Source organism: Poecilia latipinna, unplaced genomic scaffold (assembly GCF_001443285.1).
Source record: "Poecilia latipinna isolate Pla-1442-1.1 unplaced genomic scaffold, P_latipinna-1.0 Scaffold1599, whole genome shotgun sequence".
NCBI classification, from domain to species: domain Eukaryota; kingdom Metazoa; phylum Chordata; class Actinopteri; order Cyprinodontiformes; family Poeciliidae; genus Poecilia; species Poecilia latipinna.
This window is the reverse complement of record NW_015114215.1, coordinates 84,994-106,925: the sequence shown is the minus strand read 5'-3', so window position 1 is coordinate 106,925 and position 21,932 is coordinate 84,994. Positions and strand designations below refer to the sequence as shown.

The 21,932-nt window shown below is 37.5% G+C and overlaps 1 protein-coding gene across 4 annotated transcripts in view; it reads right to left on the bottom strand.

Moving 5' to 3' along the window:
• Positions 1-277: 277 nt before the first annotated feature.
• LOC106963916 (chromodomain-helicase-DNA-binding protein 1) overlaps positions 278-21,932 on the bottom strand; it is a 61,538-nt gene continuing 39,883 nt past the window's right edge. For all 4 annotated transcript variants that reach the window (XM_015059094.1, XM_015059093.1, XM_015059095.1 and 1 more), the window contains exons 11-18: positions 18,247-18,463; positions 18,074-18,163; positions 17,779-17,969; positions 3,857-4,045; positions 1,930-2,092; positions 867-1,019; positions 686-757; positions 278-605 (exon numbers count right to left, since the gene is read on the bottom strand). In XM_015059094.1, coding sequence (XP_014914580.1) covers positions 375-605; positions 686-757; positions 867-1,019; positions 1,930-2,092; positions 3,857-4,045; positions 17,779-17,969; positions 18,074-18,163; positions 18,247-18,463 — 1,306 coding nt within the window. In that variant the 3' untranslated portion in view covers positions 278-374. The remainder of the gene's footprint in view (positions 606-685; positions 758-866; positions 1,020-1,929; positions 2,093-3,856; positions 4,046-17,778; positions 17,970-18,073; positions 18,164-18,246; positions 18,464-21,932) is intronic.

Genomic DNA, 21,932 nt, shown 5'->3' with positions numbered 1-21,932 from the left:
CAAATGTAATATGATAAACAACTAATCCGGTAAAATGAGCCTTCCTGCGTTTACTCTGTAGACTCCAGTGCAGAATGGACCAAAACATATCATGAACCCATCGGTGAAAAAATGGCGACCTTCATGGGTGAAAAATGTAACAAAAGACATACATTTTTGAAGTAGTTATGAGTTTTGGCGCATCACAAACAGCAATTTTTTAGGTAACAGGAAAATTGCAACATATTTAGGCCAACATGTTCAACTAGTCCTAGGTCCTTTTAAAATATGCTGCCTTCATGTTTCTCTTTTTATTTCACTGGTGTACTGTCTTTCATTCGTCAATCATTTTTAACCTTCCTTAAACATCCAAATCAGAAGTCTTCAAGCACTAACTACACACATCCATGTGCTTTGCTTTCATAACAAAAGTCAAATATGACCAGAAATGGAAAATTTAGACAATTTATGCTCACCTGTCTTTTCTGTCCAATTCTGTGGGCTCTGGCCTGAGCTTGAAGATCATTTTGGGGATTCCAATCTGAGTCAAAGATCACCACTGTGTCAGCTGATGCTAGATTGATACCCAGTCCACCCGCACGTGTAGATAACAAGAAGCAGAAATCCTAAACGAGAAGGATGAAATTCACTTTTAGTCAAAGAATTTAATTTAATTTCATTATATTCAGTGCATCAAACAGAGTACCTCTGAGCCCTCTGCATTAAAATGATCCAAAGCTTGTTTTCGTATTTCTCCTTTGATAGAGCCATCTAATCTCTACAAAAAGCGAAAACAAACCGTTAGTTTCCATTTCATCTGGTTCTTCAGACATACACACAGGTATCCATTTCAGACATAAAATCTGATCAGCATTGTGTGTAAATACCTGAAAGAGGAACTGTCTGCTCCTTAAATATTCTGCCAGAATGTCAAGCATCCGTACCATCTGGGAGAAGATTAGAACTCTGTGACCTCGCTCCTTCAAACGAACCAGCAGTTTGTCCAATAGCACAAGCTTCCCACTACTGCGGACCAGTTGCTTTAAGGAGGAAAAATTTTGCTTTTAGCTCATTACAAGATCATTACTGAAAGCTAAAGATATTTGTTTTTACAGTTTGAAATACTGTAAAAATACTGTAGTAGGAGACAAAACATTGCAGTAAAAAGGCAACAATCATATCTGTTTTACAAGTGAGATAATAAGTACAGTCCATCTTTCTACTAAATGCCAAGTGTGTTCCTTTTTGAAAACAAACATATTTCACAGAAAACTCTGTCATAAATCCACAGAGATGAGACACTTCTGGCCAATCACAAATAGAGGCTGTGATGTCTCACTGAGCTGTGAGTACACAAACAATATATTTATGTGCAATATGGAATAGAATTCAAGTTCTTGAATACAGTTTTATGGTATTACATTTATGGTAGATTCATCTCTACCAAAGTGATGGAAAGTGCCAAAGTGTGTAGAAAAAAAAGGAACTGCTTATGATCACACAATCTCATCTGTGAAGCATGGTGGAGGTAATGTCATGGATTGGGCATGGCTGATTCTGCAACAGGCTCATAAATTTTTACTGATGATGTAACTGATGATGGTAGCAGCAAAATGTATTCCCAAGTGCACAGAAACATTTTGTCTGCCATTTTATGGAGAGATGCATACAAACTAATTTGGAGGAATTTTACCATGCAGCAGGACAATAACCCAAGGAACACTGACAACAAAACACACCAGAAACACATGAATAATGGAGGCTTTTTGCAGATGTTGCTTCGACAGGCATACCACAAACACAAGAATATTAAAAAAGAAAAAGAATTCCATAAAAAAAGGTTTAATGCATTAAAACTTATGCAATTAATTCATCGAAATTAATGACTTGAAGTAGCTACCTTAAAGAAACGGCATTTCACTACACTTTATTTTCATGTGTAAATCTTACCTGTAAAGCTTCCACTTTGTTCAGAGACTCGTTGTCATCAGGAGGCTTGATAAGGTAACAGTGATTGCAACATTTCTTCAATTCCATCATGATGTTCAGGAAGCCAGATGTGCTGCCTTTTGTACCTTTACTCAGAGCTTTGTAGTTCCTGGTCAAAATCCATCTGATCAAAAACATATTTAAAAGTTACAGATTATATAACTTGTATACATAATACTAAAAGAGGGAGCAGCTTTGCAGGCCCTTATTTTAACAGACCAAAACTGATATTACTATTGAATATCAGAAGCATAATGTATTGGTGATCATACTGCTGTTGATCACCAATAGCAGTATGTTGTTGTTACTTATATTTGGAGAGCACTTTATGTAAAATCAAAAGGCATAAAAGTTTCCATGTCTAATTGCATGACAAAAGACAAAGGAGTCCCTCATCAGCTTGTTGGCCCTGCACTTTTGGAAGACGAGATCTCCCAATGAAACCCACTTTTCTGGCAGCTGATGACAATGTGCAAAGGGTGGCCGGCATGGTCCATAATAGCCAGGAGTTTCTGCATTGTTGTTGCCAGACAGTCCAGCCTTGTGCCAACCACTGAGCCAGACCACCTGATTTGTTTCTCCAGCTTAGAAAGATCTACCTTGAAAATGCTTCTGCCCCATCACACCACTTGCATATGACAAGACGCTGGCAACAACAGATTGATAAAACAACTCCAACAACTTTCTACAAAATGTTGAAAGATGTCAGCCTGGAATGGGTCAAATAATGGAGGCAATATGGAAATGATGTGGCCCTTAACCACCGTCTCCAAGCACTTCACGATGGTGAGTGTTATTCTACCATCATGAAGTGATGATGGTGGTCCATAGGTAGTCAAAGTCTTGATGATTTTGGCAACCTATGTACAGCCAAAGTCATTGAGACGTGTGATGGTTGGTTTCTTGGGCAGTGGGTTAGGGTTATGATGGTCTGGTATGGTGATGTATTGAAGATGAAGGTGAACATGTGGGCAAGCTGGTCTGCACACACTTCCTAGAATGTGTCTGAATAGAGATCTCTATCATAGGCCAAATGTCTATTGTTTCTACCATGTGTCGTATATATTGTACATTTCTAGTAAACATATGTAGGTAAAACGAAGGGTAAATAACATTAAAGTTAAAAAAGACAGTGCTGAGGAGCGACATTTTCCTACCATGTCATTTATATTACACTGAAAAAAATATAAAAGCCCCATGTCAAATATCATTGCCATGTGTTGTAAACAAATGTAAATGAGCATTAGCTGACATTTTATTGTACAAAAGTAATATTTCTCTTGATTTGTGTATAATTTTTTAACCCAAATTCCTGTCGGTGAGCAGTAGTCATTGAGGTACAGACTGATGTGAAAGCTGTAATAAAGCTAAAGCTTTTTTTTTTTTTTTTTTACTCAGTGCATGGGTAGGGCATGTCCAGTGGGTGATCAGACAAAATGAACAACAACCGGACAATCCTTGGACTGGGGTTAATAAAAGGCCACCCCAAAATGTCAAATTTTGTCACAAGTCATAATGCCTCAGATGTCGCAGGTTATGTCGGAGCATGCCATTGGCATGTTGAATGCCAATGGCAATTCCTTAGCCTGACCCCTATCATGTTCAAAGGATTGTCAATCCGCTACAAATGGCCATACCACGATGATATCAATACCAATATGAAGATCAGTAATTACTGAAAATATATTTTCAGTTTCTCTATATATTGCGTAACCCAAATGTTCATAAAACTATATTTGACATGGGGCATTTATATTTTTGTTCAGTGTATGTTGCTGATACAAATTCTCTTGATTCTCTTCACAGATAAGGGAGTCCTCAAAGGTTACAGTAAAAACTGAATTTAAATATCAATTTTGTAAAAGAATATTGATTCCATTACTCTTACTTATAGTACTGTTTCTGGATAGCACTCATCTCCACTCGGAGAATCTGCTCCACTTTAGCTGGCAGAGATTTTTCAACATCCTTCTTGACACGACGCAGCAGGAAAGGTTCCAGCTCCTTGTGGAGACTGGCGTAGCCCGAGTCTCTGCCTTTTCCATGCTCCTCCTCAAACATCTCCCAGGAGTGAAACCTTAAGGAAACAAGTGGAAAATAAGACATCTGAATAATGATGGTTTCTATTGTGATTTGTAATAAAGCTAAAGCTAGTTTGTCTAGTGCTTCTCTGGAGTAAGTTATGATAAAACACAATCTTCGGCAAGCACCTTCAAGAAAACTCTATGAACCATCTTAAAACCTGATTATGAAACATATTGGCCACTAGTCAGAATAAGTCTGAAGCCCATTAAGGCGATTTTCCACTAGAGCGCCTCTAACCGGTACGGTCCTGGTCCGCCCCAGCCAGATTAATTTTCCATTAGAAGATCAGGTGTGGCTCTTCTGTTCTTAGATTTTCTTACCTACTTCAGTGATAGTACTAGCTGCACCGAGCCAGGTACAGCATTGAGGTGATTTGATTGATAGCTGACCGCATTCGCTCATTGGCATGTGATTACCTCATGGCTTGGACAGGGTTAACCCTAACCCTAACCTTAAACTTCTCCACAACAGTGTCTGGGGACCTGCCTGGTGTGTTCCATGGTCTTCATGATGTTCTCTGCGCTTTAAACACAACCCTGAGTCCATTGCAGAGCAGGTGCATTTATACAGGACTTGATTACACACAGGTGGATTCTATTTATCATCATTAGTCATTTAGGACAACATTGGATCATTCAGAAATCCTCAGTGAACTTCTGGAGTGAGTTTGATCCACTGAAAATAAAGGGGCCGAATAATATTGTACGCCCCACTTTGCAGTTTACTTCTTAAAGTTTAAAATATCCAATAAATTTCATTCCACCTCGTGATTGTATCCCACTTGTTGATTCTTCACAAAATAATAAAAATTTTAGATCTTTATGTTTGAAGCATGAAAAGCGGCAAAAGGTTGAAAAGTTCAAGGGGGCCGAATACTTTCGCTAGGCACTGTACATACTGATGTGAAAGGACTTGATTTTGTAAAATGTTGTTCTCTATGAGTGATTTAATATACATTTTTGAAAAAAACATGAATTACATTTAAATAGCGTAGATAACAAAACACGAAATGTCTGTATCCTGGGGATACATTGCCCCATTAGAGGTACAAAAGAGAATAGTTACACTCAAATTTTCTTTTATTTTGAGTCATTAAATTTAGATATTCACAATTAAAATATTGTTTAAAGCTTTACTTTACCCTCAAATGTGGAGTATTTTAATTTATTGTGCATTATATGTGTATTCAGGGTATTTCGAAGCAGAGGCAGACTGACGCTTGTACTGAGTCAGGTTTTGGTTCTGTTGGAGGTTTCTTCCTGTTATAGGAGAGTTTTACCAATCTACTGTCACTACATGCATGCTCAGTATGAACTTGGTTCGGATGGTCTTGATTGGGTTGAACCGAATTTATTTTTTGTTAACTAACTTGAGACACTCATTAATTGCTGCTACATAAATTGAATTCATAGTGGAGGGTTTTTATTTTGAAATGAAAACCATACAAAAACAAGGTAGATTCAAAGGCAGATTGGAATTTTTGTATTTAATAATAATCTTAATTCTGACATTTGTCACAAGAAGTTTCAATTAATTCAATTACTTTATTATCTCCATTCAATTCAAAAATACTTCCCCCAGTGTATTATAAGCCTGGTGGGCCGCCAGGCTTTACCTGACCCCGCAAAAGCATTGCTTGTTTTTATTTTAAATAAAGTTTTTTATACAATAATAATAGCATGTGTCTTTGTTGCGTTTTGCTAAGCTGCATGCTGCACATTGGCTGCCTCGCGCACTGTGGTGGCTGAATCTCTGAAGCCTGAAGTGGGTTGCAGCACCAATATATCAGAGAATATTCAATATATGGAATAATCATTGAACTCCGATTCACCACAGCATTCTAGGAGATGTAGGCAGCAGAAAGGATTTAGCTGCTCAACCTCTGATGGTGAGCTAAGAAAGATGGGTGGCATCAACCAACGCACTCACTTTTTGATTACCTAGCACCACCCTGTTGAGTAACTTGTGCAGCAGCTTCAAATTTGGCCACTATGCTTCATAACTGCTTATATATATATATATNAAGGGCCCAGGGGGAACGGGGCTTTCCGGTGGGCGCCCCCCCCCCCCCCCCGTCTCTGGAACTCTCTCCCAGATTGTTTGAGAGCTCCGCAACCACTGGTTCACTTCAAAAGAGGCTTAAAGACTTTTTTATTAAAGCAAGCCTATTCTGCCTCCACATGATTTTTATGATGTTGATTTTATCTATGATTTTGGTTGCACTGTGTAGCACTTTGAGATTTTTTCTAATGAAAAGTGTGGTACAAATTAAATTAATTATTATTATTATTATTACTTTAACTGAGTCCACACTTGATAGAGGACTGCACAATATGCAGTGCGAGTATTGGGCCAAAGATCTGCATCTCTAATGTTTACACGGTCTACTGAGAAACATTAGTTATTATATCAGCTTAAGATAAAAAGGTAATCATGTATCCTTAAACATCTTAAGAAAACAGAAAAAGGATTAAATTGGAAAAAAAAGAAAGAAAAAAAAAATCAACCTCTTTTTGTAGTCCTGTCAGTTGAGCACTTAAGCTCTCGATCCTCAGGGCAGATTCTCTGAGCTCCTCTCGGGCCATGATAGCTGATGCTCCATTCATCTCTGACAGATGATGCAAGTCTTCAAGCTGAAGAAAGAAATACAATTTGAGAGTCGAAACAGTCAAATGTCAACCTCTCAACCTGAAAGAGGAACTAAGACATTCTAGCAACTTCCTGATAAGCAGGAAGTTTGTGCCATTTGGTTTGTTGTTCTAAAGAAACTTTCGGTTTTACTTCAGATTATTATGAATCTGTATAGAAATGCATGAGGTTAGGAGTAATTAAACTGTTTTTTCTGTATACTTTAAAACGCCCACCAAAAGTAAGTATTAGCAAATAGTTTTTATCTACAGTGTTCATCTCTGAAGCAGTTAAGACTTTACTAAGAACAATTCCTTATTCTGTCATCAAATCTTAAAGTGACCTTATCAGCTCTAATCATGAAAATAAAATGAACAATGCTCTGCTGATAATTTCAGGGTAGTGTTGTGTAAATGATCTTTTTCATCATGGTTCCCCCCAGAAAACTTGCTAACTTGCGGTTTGGCACACTAGGGTGGCCCACCAGCAGCCAACCTAAAAAATGCTAAGGATACCTGAGAGAAAGCTGAAGTCATAAAAAGTAGAAAAAAGCTAACACCAGAAAGAGCAGAATAGAGCACAAATGGCACAAGACAAGCACTGTTTTTCCTGATGTCTGCTCTTGTCATCTGGCTGGCCCTGTAACGCTTGTTCATGTGTTACAAGTCGACTATGTTCATGTTACAGGTCAACTATGCAGCTGTGCGCTCAGATTTGCCAGATTGAAGCGGAGCAGCGACGTCCTCCCAGTGTCAGAATCACACTGAGACAGAAACTGGATTAGGTTTTCTATCACTTTAACATGACTGCTATGACTGATGGATATTCACATATAAAATAAGTCAATAGTGTGACATCCCCTCCACCTTACCTGGAGGGATCAATCCCTTATGCTAATTGTTCTTTGTCCCGAGACACACCAGAAGTGGTGCATCCAGGTCATACAGAAGCCTAACAGCCCGTATCAAAGGACCCTGTACCCCATGCTCTCAGAGAACCCCCACAGGGCTCCTCAAGGGACACGGTCGAACGCCTTCTCCAAGTCTACATGTACACCAGTTGGGCGAACTGCCACACACCCTCCAGGACCTTGCTGAGGGTGTAGAGCTGGTCCAGTGTTCCACGACCAGGACAAAAACTACACTGCTCTTCCTGAATCCGAGGTTCAATGGTAAATGGACTGAACTTATATAGCTATATATTATCTACACAGAAATTAAGATAATCTGAGACAGTGAGTCATCCCCTCTAGATCCTCATCATGAGCTCCCAGCTGCACATCCCAATTTGTGATGTTGAAACAATCTCTCAGGGCCTCCTCTGCTTCAAGAGTCCATCTTCTGATGGAGCTAGAGGAGACACCCTGCCTTTGGACCAGGGGGGAGTACTGGGGCTGTATGTACACCAGGTTGCGGTCTGACTTGCCTAATGGGGGAAGGGCAACAGCATTATATCCATCTTTTACATTGGTGTACAGTATATCAATTATCCTGTTTTTCCTGGTCGGTCCTGACAATCTGGTGAAAAGCAGTCAGAGTGGAATCCAGGGTGACATGATTAAAATCTCCAGATATTATTATGAGTGCTTCAGGATGTTGCAACTGAAGTTGTGCTGTGACACTTTGTATCTTTTGACAGACAGCAGCTGGTTCTGCTTTCTGTGGGATGTAAACAAAGATGGAGATCACGTGACTGAATTCCCGGGGAAAGTAGTAAGGACTGACAGACTGACACAGGCTGACAGCCAACAGCTCCAGATCAGGGCAACACAGCTCTGCCTTGACTGTGACATGGCCAGGGTTACACCAACGGTTAACGTAGATGATCAAACTGCCACCTCTGCTTTTTCCACATGCCTTCGGATCTCCATCAGCTCTGACCATTGTAAATCTGCGCAGAGTAACGGTAGCGTCCGGTATGCTGTCAGTTAGCCATGTCTCTGTCAGGATGAACAGACTGCACTCACGATAAGTCTGCTGATTCTCCAACGCGAACATCTCATCCATCTTATTGTGTAGTGAGTTGACATTCCCCATGATCACGGAGGGAAGCGATGGTCTAAAACACCTCCGGTTCTCGGCGAGCCTAGCCTTAAGCTTAGCTCCAGCCTTGCAGCCTCAATACCTCCTCCTTAGCTCCGCTGGGATAGCTTTCTTCCATCCATTCGGGCTCTTCAAGATGGCCAGCAACTCTTCTCTTGAATAAACAAGAGAGCTGACTCTTGTGTGCAGACCCGCTGTTTCCATATATAGTTTAAACGAAGGTAAATAAGTTAAATAAGACAAATAAAGTTAATAGTGCTGAGGAGCGACTAGAGTTGCTGCTGTTACATACAGCGCATCATTCAAATCTATTGAATTTATTGCCAGATCATTTTTTTATTTTGTCAGATCACATATAGTAGCATTATACCTAAAGCAAAAACTTAACAGTCAATCCAGGCGATTGGCAGAGATCAGCCTCATTGGTGATCGGTATTGGAATCGGCAGCAGAAAGCCTGATCGGAGCATCCCTTATAAATATAACTACATTCTGGCACTTAAAAAAAACTTGCAACTTTTTGGATTTAGGCAATATAAACTTTATATTTAATTCAAAGGAAAAATAAATTTCACATCGCTAGGTAATATGTAGTTCCGGTGTTTCACACCATCTGTGCAAATCAACATCTCTGACAGAAAGCTGACCACAGCACCGTCTCTCTCTTCAGTGCTGCCTGTTCTCCAGAGAGACGAGCTGCTAGCAGTGCTGCCAAATCACGATCATTTCACGCCAAACCTTTCTGCATGTGTTCCTGGCTCTGCTTATGATTAAACTCATAATTTCTGCTCTGTACTGAGCAGCTCTCTGATAGCAGACAGCATGTCTAAACTATTTTTTATTCATTAATTTTTTTAATAAACTTTATTTACAAATAAAGAATATACAATTGCCAACAGTAGCAGTATGCTCGAGGTGCTGAGGTAACAATCCACAGGATTCCATGAGAAAAAAGAAAAAAAATAACAGCTTACAAATCAAATTCATCACGTAAGGCTAAAAGTTTCATCGCTTTAGAGTTGGTGCACACTTTTAAAGAGTCCAAAAAACATCACACAAAAAACTATAAAAACAGTGAGGTTGGGTTTGTTTTTAGCAAATCTGCATGCATGTATGTGGAACTTGGCCAACAGAATAAAAATGTTTATAATGTATTCTTTCCTAAACATTCTATTATTGGAAATACCAAAGAAAACATATTTAACAGTCAAAGGAAAGAATATATCACATTTCCGATTAAAGAAAATATTGAAATCACACCAAAATGTTTTACTGAAAGCACATTCCCAAAAAAAGGTGGGTTAATGTTTCTTGTTCGATGTAACAAAAGGAACAAAGAGGATCAATATTTGGAATATATTTAGTCAGTACTAAATTTACAGGGTAACACCTGTGTAAAATTTTAAGAGACACCTCCCGTACTTTATTTGAGATTAAAAACAAAAACTTTCTTGGCAATAACCATGTTTGTTCCCAATCAATATCTGAATAAAGATTGTTCCAAAAAAAGATTGAAGCAGGTTTGCTAATAGTATTCCTTTGGATTATTTCTCTAATATGTTTATTTCTGGTTAATACTAAGGAACGATTCTGAATTACCAATAAATAACTCTGGAAATCTGGAATATTGGACATGGGCTCTACCTGAGGTTGATATGAAAAATTTCAAACCTGCTGGAATAGCATCGAAAACAGCAAATTCTTTAAGGGCCACAGGGAAGTTATATTTACAAAGAAATTCACCATAATGAAACAGTTGACCATCCTCATTAAACAATTGTTTTACAAATAAAATATCACTGTCCACCCAGTTCTTAAAAAATAAGGAGTTATGCTTGAAGCAAATATTTTGGTCATTCCAAATAAAACAGTTATGAGGGGAAAAGTTATGTTTATAAACCAATGTCCAGGATAAAAGAAGTTGTTTATGGAAGCTAGATAAATTAACAGGAAGTTTTTCTATTTTGTAGTTGCATCTTAATAAAAAGTCTAGGCCACCCAAGGATTTAAAAACTTGTGTAGGAATCCAATGCCACATTGAATTAGGATTTTTCAGATATCTTTTGATCCACCTAACTTTGAATTTAGAATGTAGGGTATTAAAGTCCAGAACATTGAAACCACCTGAACTTAGTCTATTGATCATAACATTCTTCCTAATAAGATGGGGCTTTTTTCCCCAAATGAAATCAAAGAGTATTTGATCAATTTTGGTGCAAAGGCTGTTCGGGACATCAAGGGCTGAACTGGCATAGACAAGACGAGAAAGACCTTCAGTTTTGGCCAGCAGGACTCGACCAGTGATAGTCAGGTCTCTCTGTAACCATAGATTAAATCTTTGTTGACAGAAGGGTATAATTGGATCAAAGTTTTTGTTAATTCTTGTTGTTTGCTCTTTAAGTATAGTTACCCTAAGATATTTAACTTCAGACTTCACAGGAATTCCTGACGAAAATAATTCATTACAACTATTGATTGGAAAAAGTTCACATTTAAATAAGTTAAGTTTAAGACCAGATGCTACTGAAAATGTATTTAAAAGTTTAAGTGCAAGATCAATTTGAAACTTATCTTGTAAGAACAGAGTTGTATCATCAGCAAGTTGACTTAAGAGTATAGTTTTTCCTGCAATTGAGATGCCTTTAAGATCATTATTTTTAATAAAAGTAGCTAAGATTTTCATAGGGAGAAGAAACAAAAAGGGTGATACAGGGCATCCCTGACGAATCCCAGGTTCCATTTTAAATCTTCTGGTAGTTCCATAAGCATTTCCATAAGCATAAAGAGTGCAAATTGATTTTTGAAAGTTCTCTCCAAAACCAAATAAGCTGAGGGCTTTGAAGATGAACTCATGTTCTATCAAGTCAAATGCCTTTTGAAAATCTAAAAATAAAATAAAGCTCTTAGCTGAAACCATTTCGGGATAGTCTAAGATATCAAGAACCAATCTTATGTTATCTATGATATTCCTTCCAGCCATAAAGCCGTTCTGAGATTCCTCTACAATATCACTAAGAAATAATTATGTTCCTCAGGAGAATGTCTAGACTCATCCAATGATTTGTAAAAAGTTTCACATATATTTGCAATCATTTTGGGGTCATCAGTAATTGTGCCACTAGAATTAAGTTTAGAAATACCATTTTTTGTTTGTCTTTGCTTTTCAAGTTTGAAGAAGTACCTAGAATTTTGTTCCCCCTCTTCTAACCATTTGGTCCGTGAACATATAAAAGCTTCTTTTGCTTTTTTAATATAAATTTGATCAAGTTTAAGCTGAAGGGTTTGTAACTTGGCTCTCTGTTGCTCAGATAGATTTTCAGGAAGAGTAGAGGATAATGAAACCAACTCAGAACAGGCAGTTTTCCTCCTTTATGCCATTTTTAATTCTACTTGCTCCAGCTTTACTTAACATCTTTAACTCATATTTTAAAAGTTCCCAGTAACGTCCATAATTATTTTCAGATTGTGCTAGTTTCATAGGTACTCTGCAATTTTGTTTTCAATTGTTAAATAGACAAATTTGTCGTTAAGAAGGGACCAACATGTAGTAGTTCTATCAGGGAAAATACAAACCTGCAACAAAATGCCGTTATGATCACTAAGGTGTGCTTGAATAATCTCAGCTTTGCAATTTGAATGTTGTGGAGTCAGATACAAGCCAATCGATTCTTGACTGTTGTTAACCAGCTTTGTTTTTCCATGTAAAGTTTATTGTGTTTGGATTATTTACCCTCCAAATATGTATTAAACTTCGCTGAATCATAAAGTCAACAATCTGAGAATTTATTCTTCACCTGCTAGGCCATTGGTAGGCCTGTCGCGATAAACGATACATCAGTTAATCGCACGATAAATTAAACCTATTGACCTCATTTTAATTATCGGCTTTATCGTCTCTTCCTGCCTTTTTTTGCTTTCTGTTGACACTGAATGAAAAAGGCTCAGCTCCGGTGCCCTCTACTGACCCTCCCTTCCTCATTTCCTTGGTGTAATGTCCAGCGCACATTACACGAGTTGTCGGCCGATTGTCAGCCCATTTTCAAAACCTGAGAGATCACACATTAGCCGACAGAAATCCTAGGTATAATGGTTTGATCAGGTTCGTCGTGCCTTGTGGTGTCCAGTCACCTGGGCACAAAATAATGGCTACAAGTCCAGTTAACTAATTTTAAAATTGGGCATTAATCAATGCTTTACTAGAATCTACCTGTGATGCATGTGCCTAGAGTCAGCGTAAAATCTTGACTGAATGAAAATCATTATAACCTATTTATGTCACGTTAATGGAGAACAGCTGAAAACCTACCGGGTTTATCAACTGTGGTAGCAATTTGGCTCTAACTTCTCCCCTTGTCATTTCTATATTCTTTGCACGAAATGTTGAATAAATATTAATGTTGTTTCCACATATCATCTCCAATGTCCGCTGGACTTCGGGTTGCGTGTGTCAGCTGTTTGGGATTCCCCTCCGTAATTTCCCCTCAGAAAGCACGGATCAGAATCCGCGCTTTCTGATTGGCTACCTGTCACATTCAGCGTTAAACTCCCAGTCGGGGAAAACCCCTGGTTTAGATCGGAGCGGTCACGACGATCTACTGTAACACACCATACACTGCAGGTTGATCGGTTACGAAATCACCAGCGAGAATCTTAGATCGTTGGCCGATCTAAGATTGTCATAAGGGGGAAAAATCATGTAGTATGAACTACTGCATTAGGTAGTCGGATGTGCCCATCTTTTCTATTTAAATCTAGTGATTACTGAAGGGCAATATAGTATACAGACTTCATAATCTGCACTCTTTTGGTTGAATGCAGTATTTATTTCCACTTTGGCTTTATGTTGTTTAGTTTTTATTTAAGTAAGTTTTTTGTTATTGGAGACAGAGAATCAATTTTATTTTTGTTTGTTTTGTTTATTTAGTTTATCAGTTCCAGTATTATGTGTTCTTTTGAAAATAAAGTGCATCTATCTATGGCAGGAAATCGCATGCATTATTAGTCAATTTTATCGTTTATCGCAATAATGTTTTAGACAATTAATCGCTCAGCAAAATTTGTTATCGTGACAGGCCTAGCCATTGGTCAACCTCATCATTTACAGTAATGTTGAAATCCCCTCCTAAAATTATCTTAATATCATTAAATTTTTTTAACAAGAGCATCAATACAAAAGTTCAAGTTCAAAGTTTCAAACATCCTGATATTTCCCTTAGCATTGTTATAACCATAAATGTTACCAATAAGAAAGAAAGAATTATCATATGTGATAAGTGTGAGAATATAGTGTCCAGCTGGGTCGTCTTCGGTGAAGATGATGCTGCTATTAAATTTGTGTTTCAAAGTTAATGTACCTGCTGCACGGTGAGTTCCATGGGCCATCTACAACTCTTCTCCCCACTGAGCTTTCCAAAGTTTATAGTCACTGTCAATGGAATGAGTCTCTTGAAGCAAACAAAAATCAGCACCACAATTTTTTGCAAACAAAAATAAAGTTTTTCTTTCAGTGATATTCCTCAGTCCTCGAGCATAAACTGAGAAGAACTTTAACATAGTAAAAAACAAACAAGCGAGTTTTAGTCGAACCTAACTGAGAACATAGAACTTTCCCTCCATATTAATTTGAATGGGATCCAACGAAACAGTTATTCAATTTCCTTGCCGTCCACAAAAGCTCGTCGTCTTACAAAGTATGCAATCTTCTTATCCTTGCGGGCTTGTTGGATTATTGGGCACAGACAGCTCCGTTTCTCATGGTCTTCCACAGAAAGATCTTCTTTGAACAGGAGATTTCTTTGCTTCAAGTAGCCTGAATTCTTTGCCATTTTCCAGATCAAGTTGCAGAAATGCTGCATAGAAAATTGGATGATGTCGTCTCGGGGCTGTGGTTTGGTTGGATGTTTTCTTCCAAGCCGATAGACTGAATCAATCACCTCCAGAAGCTTCTCTTTGTAACTTGGGATTATATTCTGACATACCTCCACCATCTTCAGCCTTACATTTTCCATCCCTTCTTCGGGCATGCCGCAGAGCCGCAGATTCCACCGCTTCTTATCGTGTGCTAGCTCCAGCACTTTGTTTTCCAATGCCTGAATCTTTTCTTCAGCTTTGCTGACTCGGTTGACCATGCTGTGCAGTGTGCTTTTAATATCTTGTATGTCAGTGGAGAGAAAATTATAGAAGACTTCATGTCATCGATAGATTTCCTAATAGATGTTCCTTGCTCCTTGATAGCTAGCTTTAGCACTGCTATCATGTTCTCTGCTGTGGCTTGCTCCATTTTACCTTTCTTGGTAGAGACGGTGACTTCGCATGAGCAAGTACTAGATGAGTTTTGCGATTTGTTGTAAAGGTTGAAGACCTTACAAATATGTCTGTTCTGACAAGAGGAGAATAAAGTTGGAGGAAAGTTCCAAACAACATCTAAAGGCTAGCCGCCATCATGGCTCCTCGAGGGCCTACATTCAAAGTCCACTACTAAACTATAACGTTGTTTAGCAGTTTCCTGTGAGGTCATCAGGAGCCAATTTACCAATGCATTCAGTGTTAATCAAATTGTTTGAACATAGTACTCAAATCAGTCCGGCTAGTACTACCCCTGAAATAGGTATGAAAACCTGAGAAGAGGCAGGCAGAGCTGTGCCGGATCTGCTAATGGCAACTTAATCTGGCCGAGTCGGACCAAGACCGTACCAGTTAGAGGCGGACTAGTGCAGTGTTTCACTGCAGGGTAATGTTTCTTAAAGCACACTGCCCTCCATGTTTCCCTGTTTGATTCCTGCCTGATTTACCTGATTGCAGTTCAGCAAACACCTGTCAATTGAAATCACCTGGGCTGGGAAACACTGCTCTAGTGGAAAAGCACCTTATGTAGAGCAATTCTACCTCCAAGTAACATTAAATAATTGCATCCAATAATGTTGTGACAATGTCAGTTTTTTGAGTTTGTAAGCATCAACAGCATGTCTGTCTTTTGTTTAACATGTTTTTGAGGGATTGACATGTTAACTTGCCCTGATAAAATGTATGTGTGTATGTGTATGTCTGTGTTTTCATACTTTCGCCTTGTAGGTGCTCTCCATGTTGTCCTTGTAGATCTGGATCTGCTCTTCATTTTGTGCCCTCATGTCAGCCAGGGCCTGAGTCAGTTTAAATTCATATTCTTCCTTCCGACCAGAGTCTACCTCCACCAGTCGGGTTTCATACCTGTGTCGAGCCTCCTTCACTTCCTAAAACACAGTGCAGTAGTGACTTAGTGTTAGAAGAGTTGTGATCTAGAGATTTTGTTACAACACTGCAATGGTGCAAGATGTCAGTAGAGGTGAACCTGCCCTTCAGAGCACCCTCCATATTGTCCAGTTTGAGGTGGCATGCAATTTGTGCCAAGGCAACACTCAGAGGGGCATGACCTCTGAATAGGGCTGTTGTAAATGAATATTTTAGTAATTGAGTAATCTATTGATTATTCTTACGATTAATCGAGTAATCGGATAAAAAAAACAAAGTACAACATTGTTAAATCTAACANAATTATGTAAAGCACCTTGAAATGCCTTGCTGCTGAAATGTGCTATACAAATAAAATTTGATTGATTGATTGATTGAATAGCATAGAGTGAAACTGTGGATAAACAAGGAAAAGTCATGCCACCATTTTGTCAGCATTTCAAATATTTAAGACAAAAAAACTACTCAATAATTATCGATAGACAATTATCAGCATTGACTGATATCAAAAGCTTATGCTGTAATAAGTTTTTAGTAGTATCGTCCAGCCCCAATTTCTGTACACATTGCGACCAGTAGCAAATACCAAAATTAATTAGACGACTAATTTCACAATCTCATACTTTTAAGGACACTGGACTGAATTAGTCTGGCACTGTTTTTTTTATTTATTTATTTTTTATAACGACTAAATAGACTGGTCAAACTTTAACTGAATTATTCTATTTCCAGCAGAGATTATTCATGACAGTTTGACCTGTGAAAGTTTTATCCCACATGGAAAAGCATATTTAGGCCAGTTACAATAAGCAATAAATCAATTAATCGGACGATAAATTCAAACAAACTCAATTTCCATTTGTATGATTTATTTTTTTTTTCTTCTTTTTTCTCCCTCTACAAAAAACTGGATGACAAAAGTTTTCAGTCTGGTGATTTGGTCTCGACTCACTTTTGGTTTAAGAACGTTATTATTCATTTTATTTGATGTTTCCGTTATTTTGTTGATTTATTTTAGACATTTAAAATGTCTTCCAGTTCCAGGGTTAAATATTCATCTGAATTTAAACTTTATTGATTTTTGAGATTGTGTTCTTGCATTATTATGCCGTTACAGTTACATTACATTACAGCTTCAGTTATTACAACTGAAAACCAGCAATCAGGCCCGAAACCTGGGAATAGTGATGGACTCTGACCTGAACCTTCAGAGCCACATTAAGATATTTTAATTATGTAAAGCACTTTGAAATGCCTTGCTGCTGAAATGTGCTATACAAATAAAAATTTGATTGATTGATTGATTGATTCCTTGAGATGGTCTCCAAACAACAATATTATAATTTATCGCAATAACTTCTGGGACAATTTATCGTTCAGCAATGTTTGTTATTGTGACAGGTGTAGATCTATTATCTGTTCAGGAAAGAAGCTTTCAGCATTTTTGTAGGCTCCATGCTTGGCAATCCTTCGAGGTCTAAACGGTGCTTAAAGCAAGAATCTGCATTTAAACAAGTCATTTTCTTTACTGCTTGAAGACATGACATGACAATGTAGAGACACCTTGAAACCAAGGTGAGGTTTCAAGGTCTACAAACTAGAGAAGGTTCAGGATTGTACCAGTACTGAGAAGGTGGAAAGAAAGAGGAGAGTGAGTTTCATAATTGTTAACTAACCAAAACAAAAATTGATAGGGAAATCCATAACATTTGTTGCCTCATCAATGATGAGATAGGACTGAAATAGTCCTAACTAGCAAAAACAAAAGCATATGCATATCATTAACATGAAGAGAACTTTTATGCCAAGGAACAATAAATATGACCTACTTTTCAGGCATAATGAAGTGGAGCAATGACCAGAGCTCTTTTAGGGAATTCTGAAGAGGTGTTCCTGTGATTAGAAGCCTGTGACTGGATTTGAAGTCAATCATTGTTTTGTATAGAAGAGAGTCGTCGTTTTTCAGCCTGTGTGCCTCATCCACACCAACGAAGGCCCAGTTAACACCACCTAGAAATGACTGGACAAACATTTTATAGGTAGTACATGTGTGTTTACATAGAGACATTTCTGTAAAGCTTAAAAAAAAAGAAATATACAGGTAGGATTAGAAATGAAGCAGACCTTGTCTTTTAGAAGAATTTCGTACGTTGTGAGGAGGATGTTAAATTTCAATCTCTTGTTGTGGACATGCATCCACTCATGTGTTCGTATCTGTTCGATAAGAAACAGAACTTAACTTTTTCTTGTCGGTAAATAAACGGCTAAAATCCTATACCTACTCTACACCAGCCTACCATATTCCTGCTGTTGATGTCTCCGAGGTAGACGACAACATTCATCCGCGGGGCCCATAACAGTATTTCCCTTTGCCAAGATGTAAGTGTAGAAAGAGGCACCACTAGAAGAAATGGTCCATACAGCTGGTGCTCATGAAACAGGTAGTTGAGGAAAGAGATCGTTTGGATGGTCTTTCCTAAGCCCATCTCATCAGCAAGAATACAACTGTTGCCTCTATAAATTAAAAAAACAAAAAACATATGTAAATGTTTAAGAAATTCTCATACTTTTGATTGTTAAATAGATAAAATATAAGTTATTTAAATTAGCTCATATATACATTCCAATAAGCAAAACCAATAAGTTAAGTCATTAAGAGCTGATCATTCCTCGAACATCTGAGAAACAGTCGGGTTAATTTCACTGCAATAGGGTTCGGGGTAGGGTAGGGTAAGGGGTAGGTGATACATTTTTCACTGTATTTTTTTTTAAATACCTCAATAACAACATCACAGATTATATTTGGCATATTTTGCTTTTTTATATTGGGTTTGGCCAAACAAATACGTAACTTCAAAACAGGGATTTTTTTTTAACATTGCTTTATAAACAGTCACCAGAATAAAAATTGTACTCGTATAGAAATATATACAGTTAATGTTATTGATTTTATTGGCCTATCGAAGTAACGTCAGATCATGTTGTGAACAATTTCTATCCCTATGTGGTTGTTCGCAAATTTTCAAAATCGCCAACGCCAAAGCTGACAACAGCTGGACGAAAGCACTCTCTTTTACTCTGTCACCAGCGCTCATATGCACTGAGTCAGGAGTGTTTGTTTATTTATTTAAAAGATATATAAATACAATTTATGAAAGATTAATAGAGAATATTTTCAAGATTTTTTTCCTTAAGAATGTTCAGTCAAAAATGCAGAGCTATTCAAAACGATGTTTAAGTTCTTTAATACAGTTAACCATATTTTTGGTATTAATGATCATTACATAGATTACTCCAGTCAATTGTTTTACAGATTGATTGCTGTAATTAAAAGAAAGAAGGGATGCACTGATAGCAGTTTTCTGGCTGATCACCTATATTTAAGAAGCCTGTCTGATTCTGACCCATTTCGATTTGCTTCTGTACTAAGTATAGGAAAAAAGCTGCAAAGTTGGCAACAGTAGGCTGACTATTGCTAAACTCAGCCTTCTATTAGATCCTTGTGGTGGTAGAAAAGATCAGTGGATAAGATCAGTTTCACATGCAAATGTCGACCAATCATCCATCACCCAAAATTAAAGAAAATGGGGCCAATCAATCTGAGCATCGTTAAACATTTGCCCACCACCCACCCGCTCCGCAAATCCATGTCCCTGGGGGACACACTGATTAATATAAAAGGAAATATTCTTTTTAAAAATGCTCAACAAGTAACACCACAATATATGCCCCGGACATCTCTGTTGAAGTAATATCTGTACGTATTTTGATTTTTAGCTTTCATGCTCGAGTAACTGCATGCTCCCAAACCCCAGGGCTGTTTTCATTGCTTTGCAAACATTGAGCTAAGATTGTTTCATATTTTCTTAAAGTACAGGTGCCGATCACAAAATTAGAATATCGTGATTGACTGATTGTTTTATGTCAGTAATTCCATTCAAAAAGTTAAACTTGTATATTATATTAATACATTACACAGATTGATATACAGTGAACCCTCGCTATAACGCGGTTGACCTTTCGCGGTCTCACTGCTTCACGGATTTTTTTTGTGCAGTTTTTTTCACAATGCATTGTGTTCTGCGTCCTGATTGGCTAAAATATACGTAATATACATTGGCCATTCAGGAGATGGAAACTGAAACGTTGAATGCCTGCTGAAAAAAAATGTGGCCAGAGGCTTTGCCGTAGATACAACTGTGAATCTCGTAAAGCAGATTGGAGGAGACGCTTTAATGACATGACTCCGGATGACATTAATGCTGTGATTGATGCACACGCACATCCGCTGACCTGTAAACAGGTTTTGTTCTTTGGTTTCAATGTACAGTATTTAATTATGCTCTGTAATAGTTGTAAAAAAAAATAAATGTAACTACTTCGCGGATTTCACTTATTGCAGGTTATTTTCGGAACGTAACCCCCGCAAAAAACGAAGGATCACTATACTTCAAATGTTGATGATTATAACTGACAACTAATGAAAACTCCAAATTCAGTGTTTCAAAAAAAAAAAAAAATTAAAGACCCATACAAAAAAATAAACCAAAGGAGGAGGGTTACTTTTGTCCTCAAGGTCATTGTAATTTGCCGAGATAACAAAATACATTCAGAAATATATTATATGTGAAGGAATTTGTATGTCTTTGTTAACAATCAACTGACTATTGAGCAGAGCTAACCCTAACGAAGCTCAAACTCAAAGATTAACTCAAAGCAAAGGATTCTCGCTATTGTAAGAAAAACTATGAAGATTGTTTGCAATTTTACAAAGTAAACTTGCCAGCACTTTAAAATCTTAAATTTAAATGTTAAACAATTAAAAAATCTTTTGATTTATCAATGCTGAAACCATTTAATTAAATTTAACAGTATTGATATTCCCAATAAATGTTAAAGTTCTAGATAAATCTGTGTTAAAATGTTAGTATTTATGGGAATCCTGAATGTCTGAGGAACCAAAAGTAGTTGCTTAGTTCAGTTATGTCTTGGGTCAACTCTAAATGTGACCAGCATTACACAGTGTTTGAATAGTCACTGGCTGATTACTTAATTGGGATTTAACAGATGTGCAAAAAATATATTTATTTTAATTGAAATATTTTTGGCTTTAAGACTGGAGCTGTGTGCTTAAACACTGTCAACAATGTCTTCCAGTAACATAAGTAACCAGAGATATTTTTATATTTTCTGTCAACATAAAGTTTTTTAATGCAAAAAACAGGCTCACTGGTGGACTGCCTTGGCACCCCGACCACCAGGCTTAACAAGTTTTTCTGGGGGAAACCCTGGATTGGCTTGTGATTTTACATCACTGCAAACTCCAAACAGCATTTCTCCTACAACTGGACCATTAAGATATACTTCTATCAGAGAGCTGCTCATTCTGGATGAGTGTAATTGTGAATTTAATCACAAGCAGCATGAAGTTTTAGAGTGGAATGTCTGTGATTTAGCAGCCTTGCAAGCAGTTTGCCTCTCTACAGCATAAAGAAGAGAGAAAGAGTGCAGCTGGTGCAGTGCAAAACTGTTGGAGATGCAGTTTTGCAACAGCCAGTCAGAAACATCAGAACTTAGTTTGGCGATGTGCATTTTATTTTTCACAATTTTTTTTAATAAAGTTCATTAGTGACTAAATATTTTACATTTTTTGACAACATTAACATTAAATCCAAAAAGTAACATATTTTTTTAAAAAAAGGTGCCAGAATACATATACATTCATATGTGTAGCAAAATAATCATCTGAACTGAATTTCTGTATTGTGTTTTGTCTTACGTTTGATTCAGCAATGAATTTCTGTAAGGCGAAATGAAATATCTGAGTAGGGGTGTAGCAATACAATAATTTCACAATACGATACGATAGACGATATTCTGGTCATGATACGATATGTATCACGGTTCCGTGCATTTTTACGATTTTCTGAAAGATTTTAGAAGGACAGAGTGATTTCAGTGACATTTTGTGTTCCATAGACTT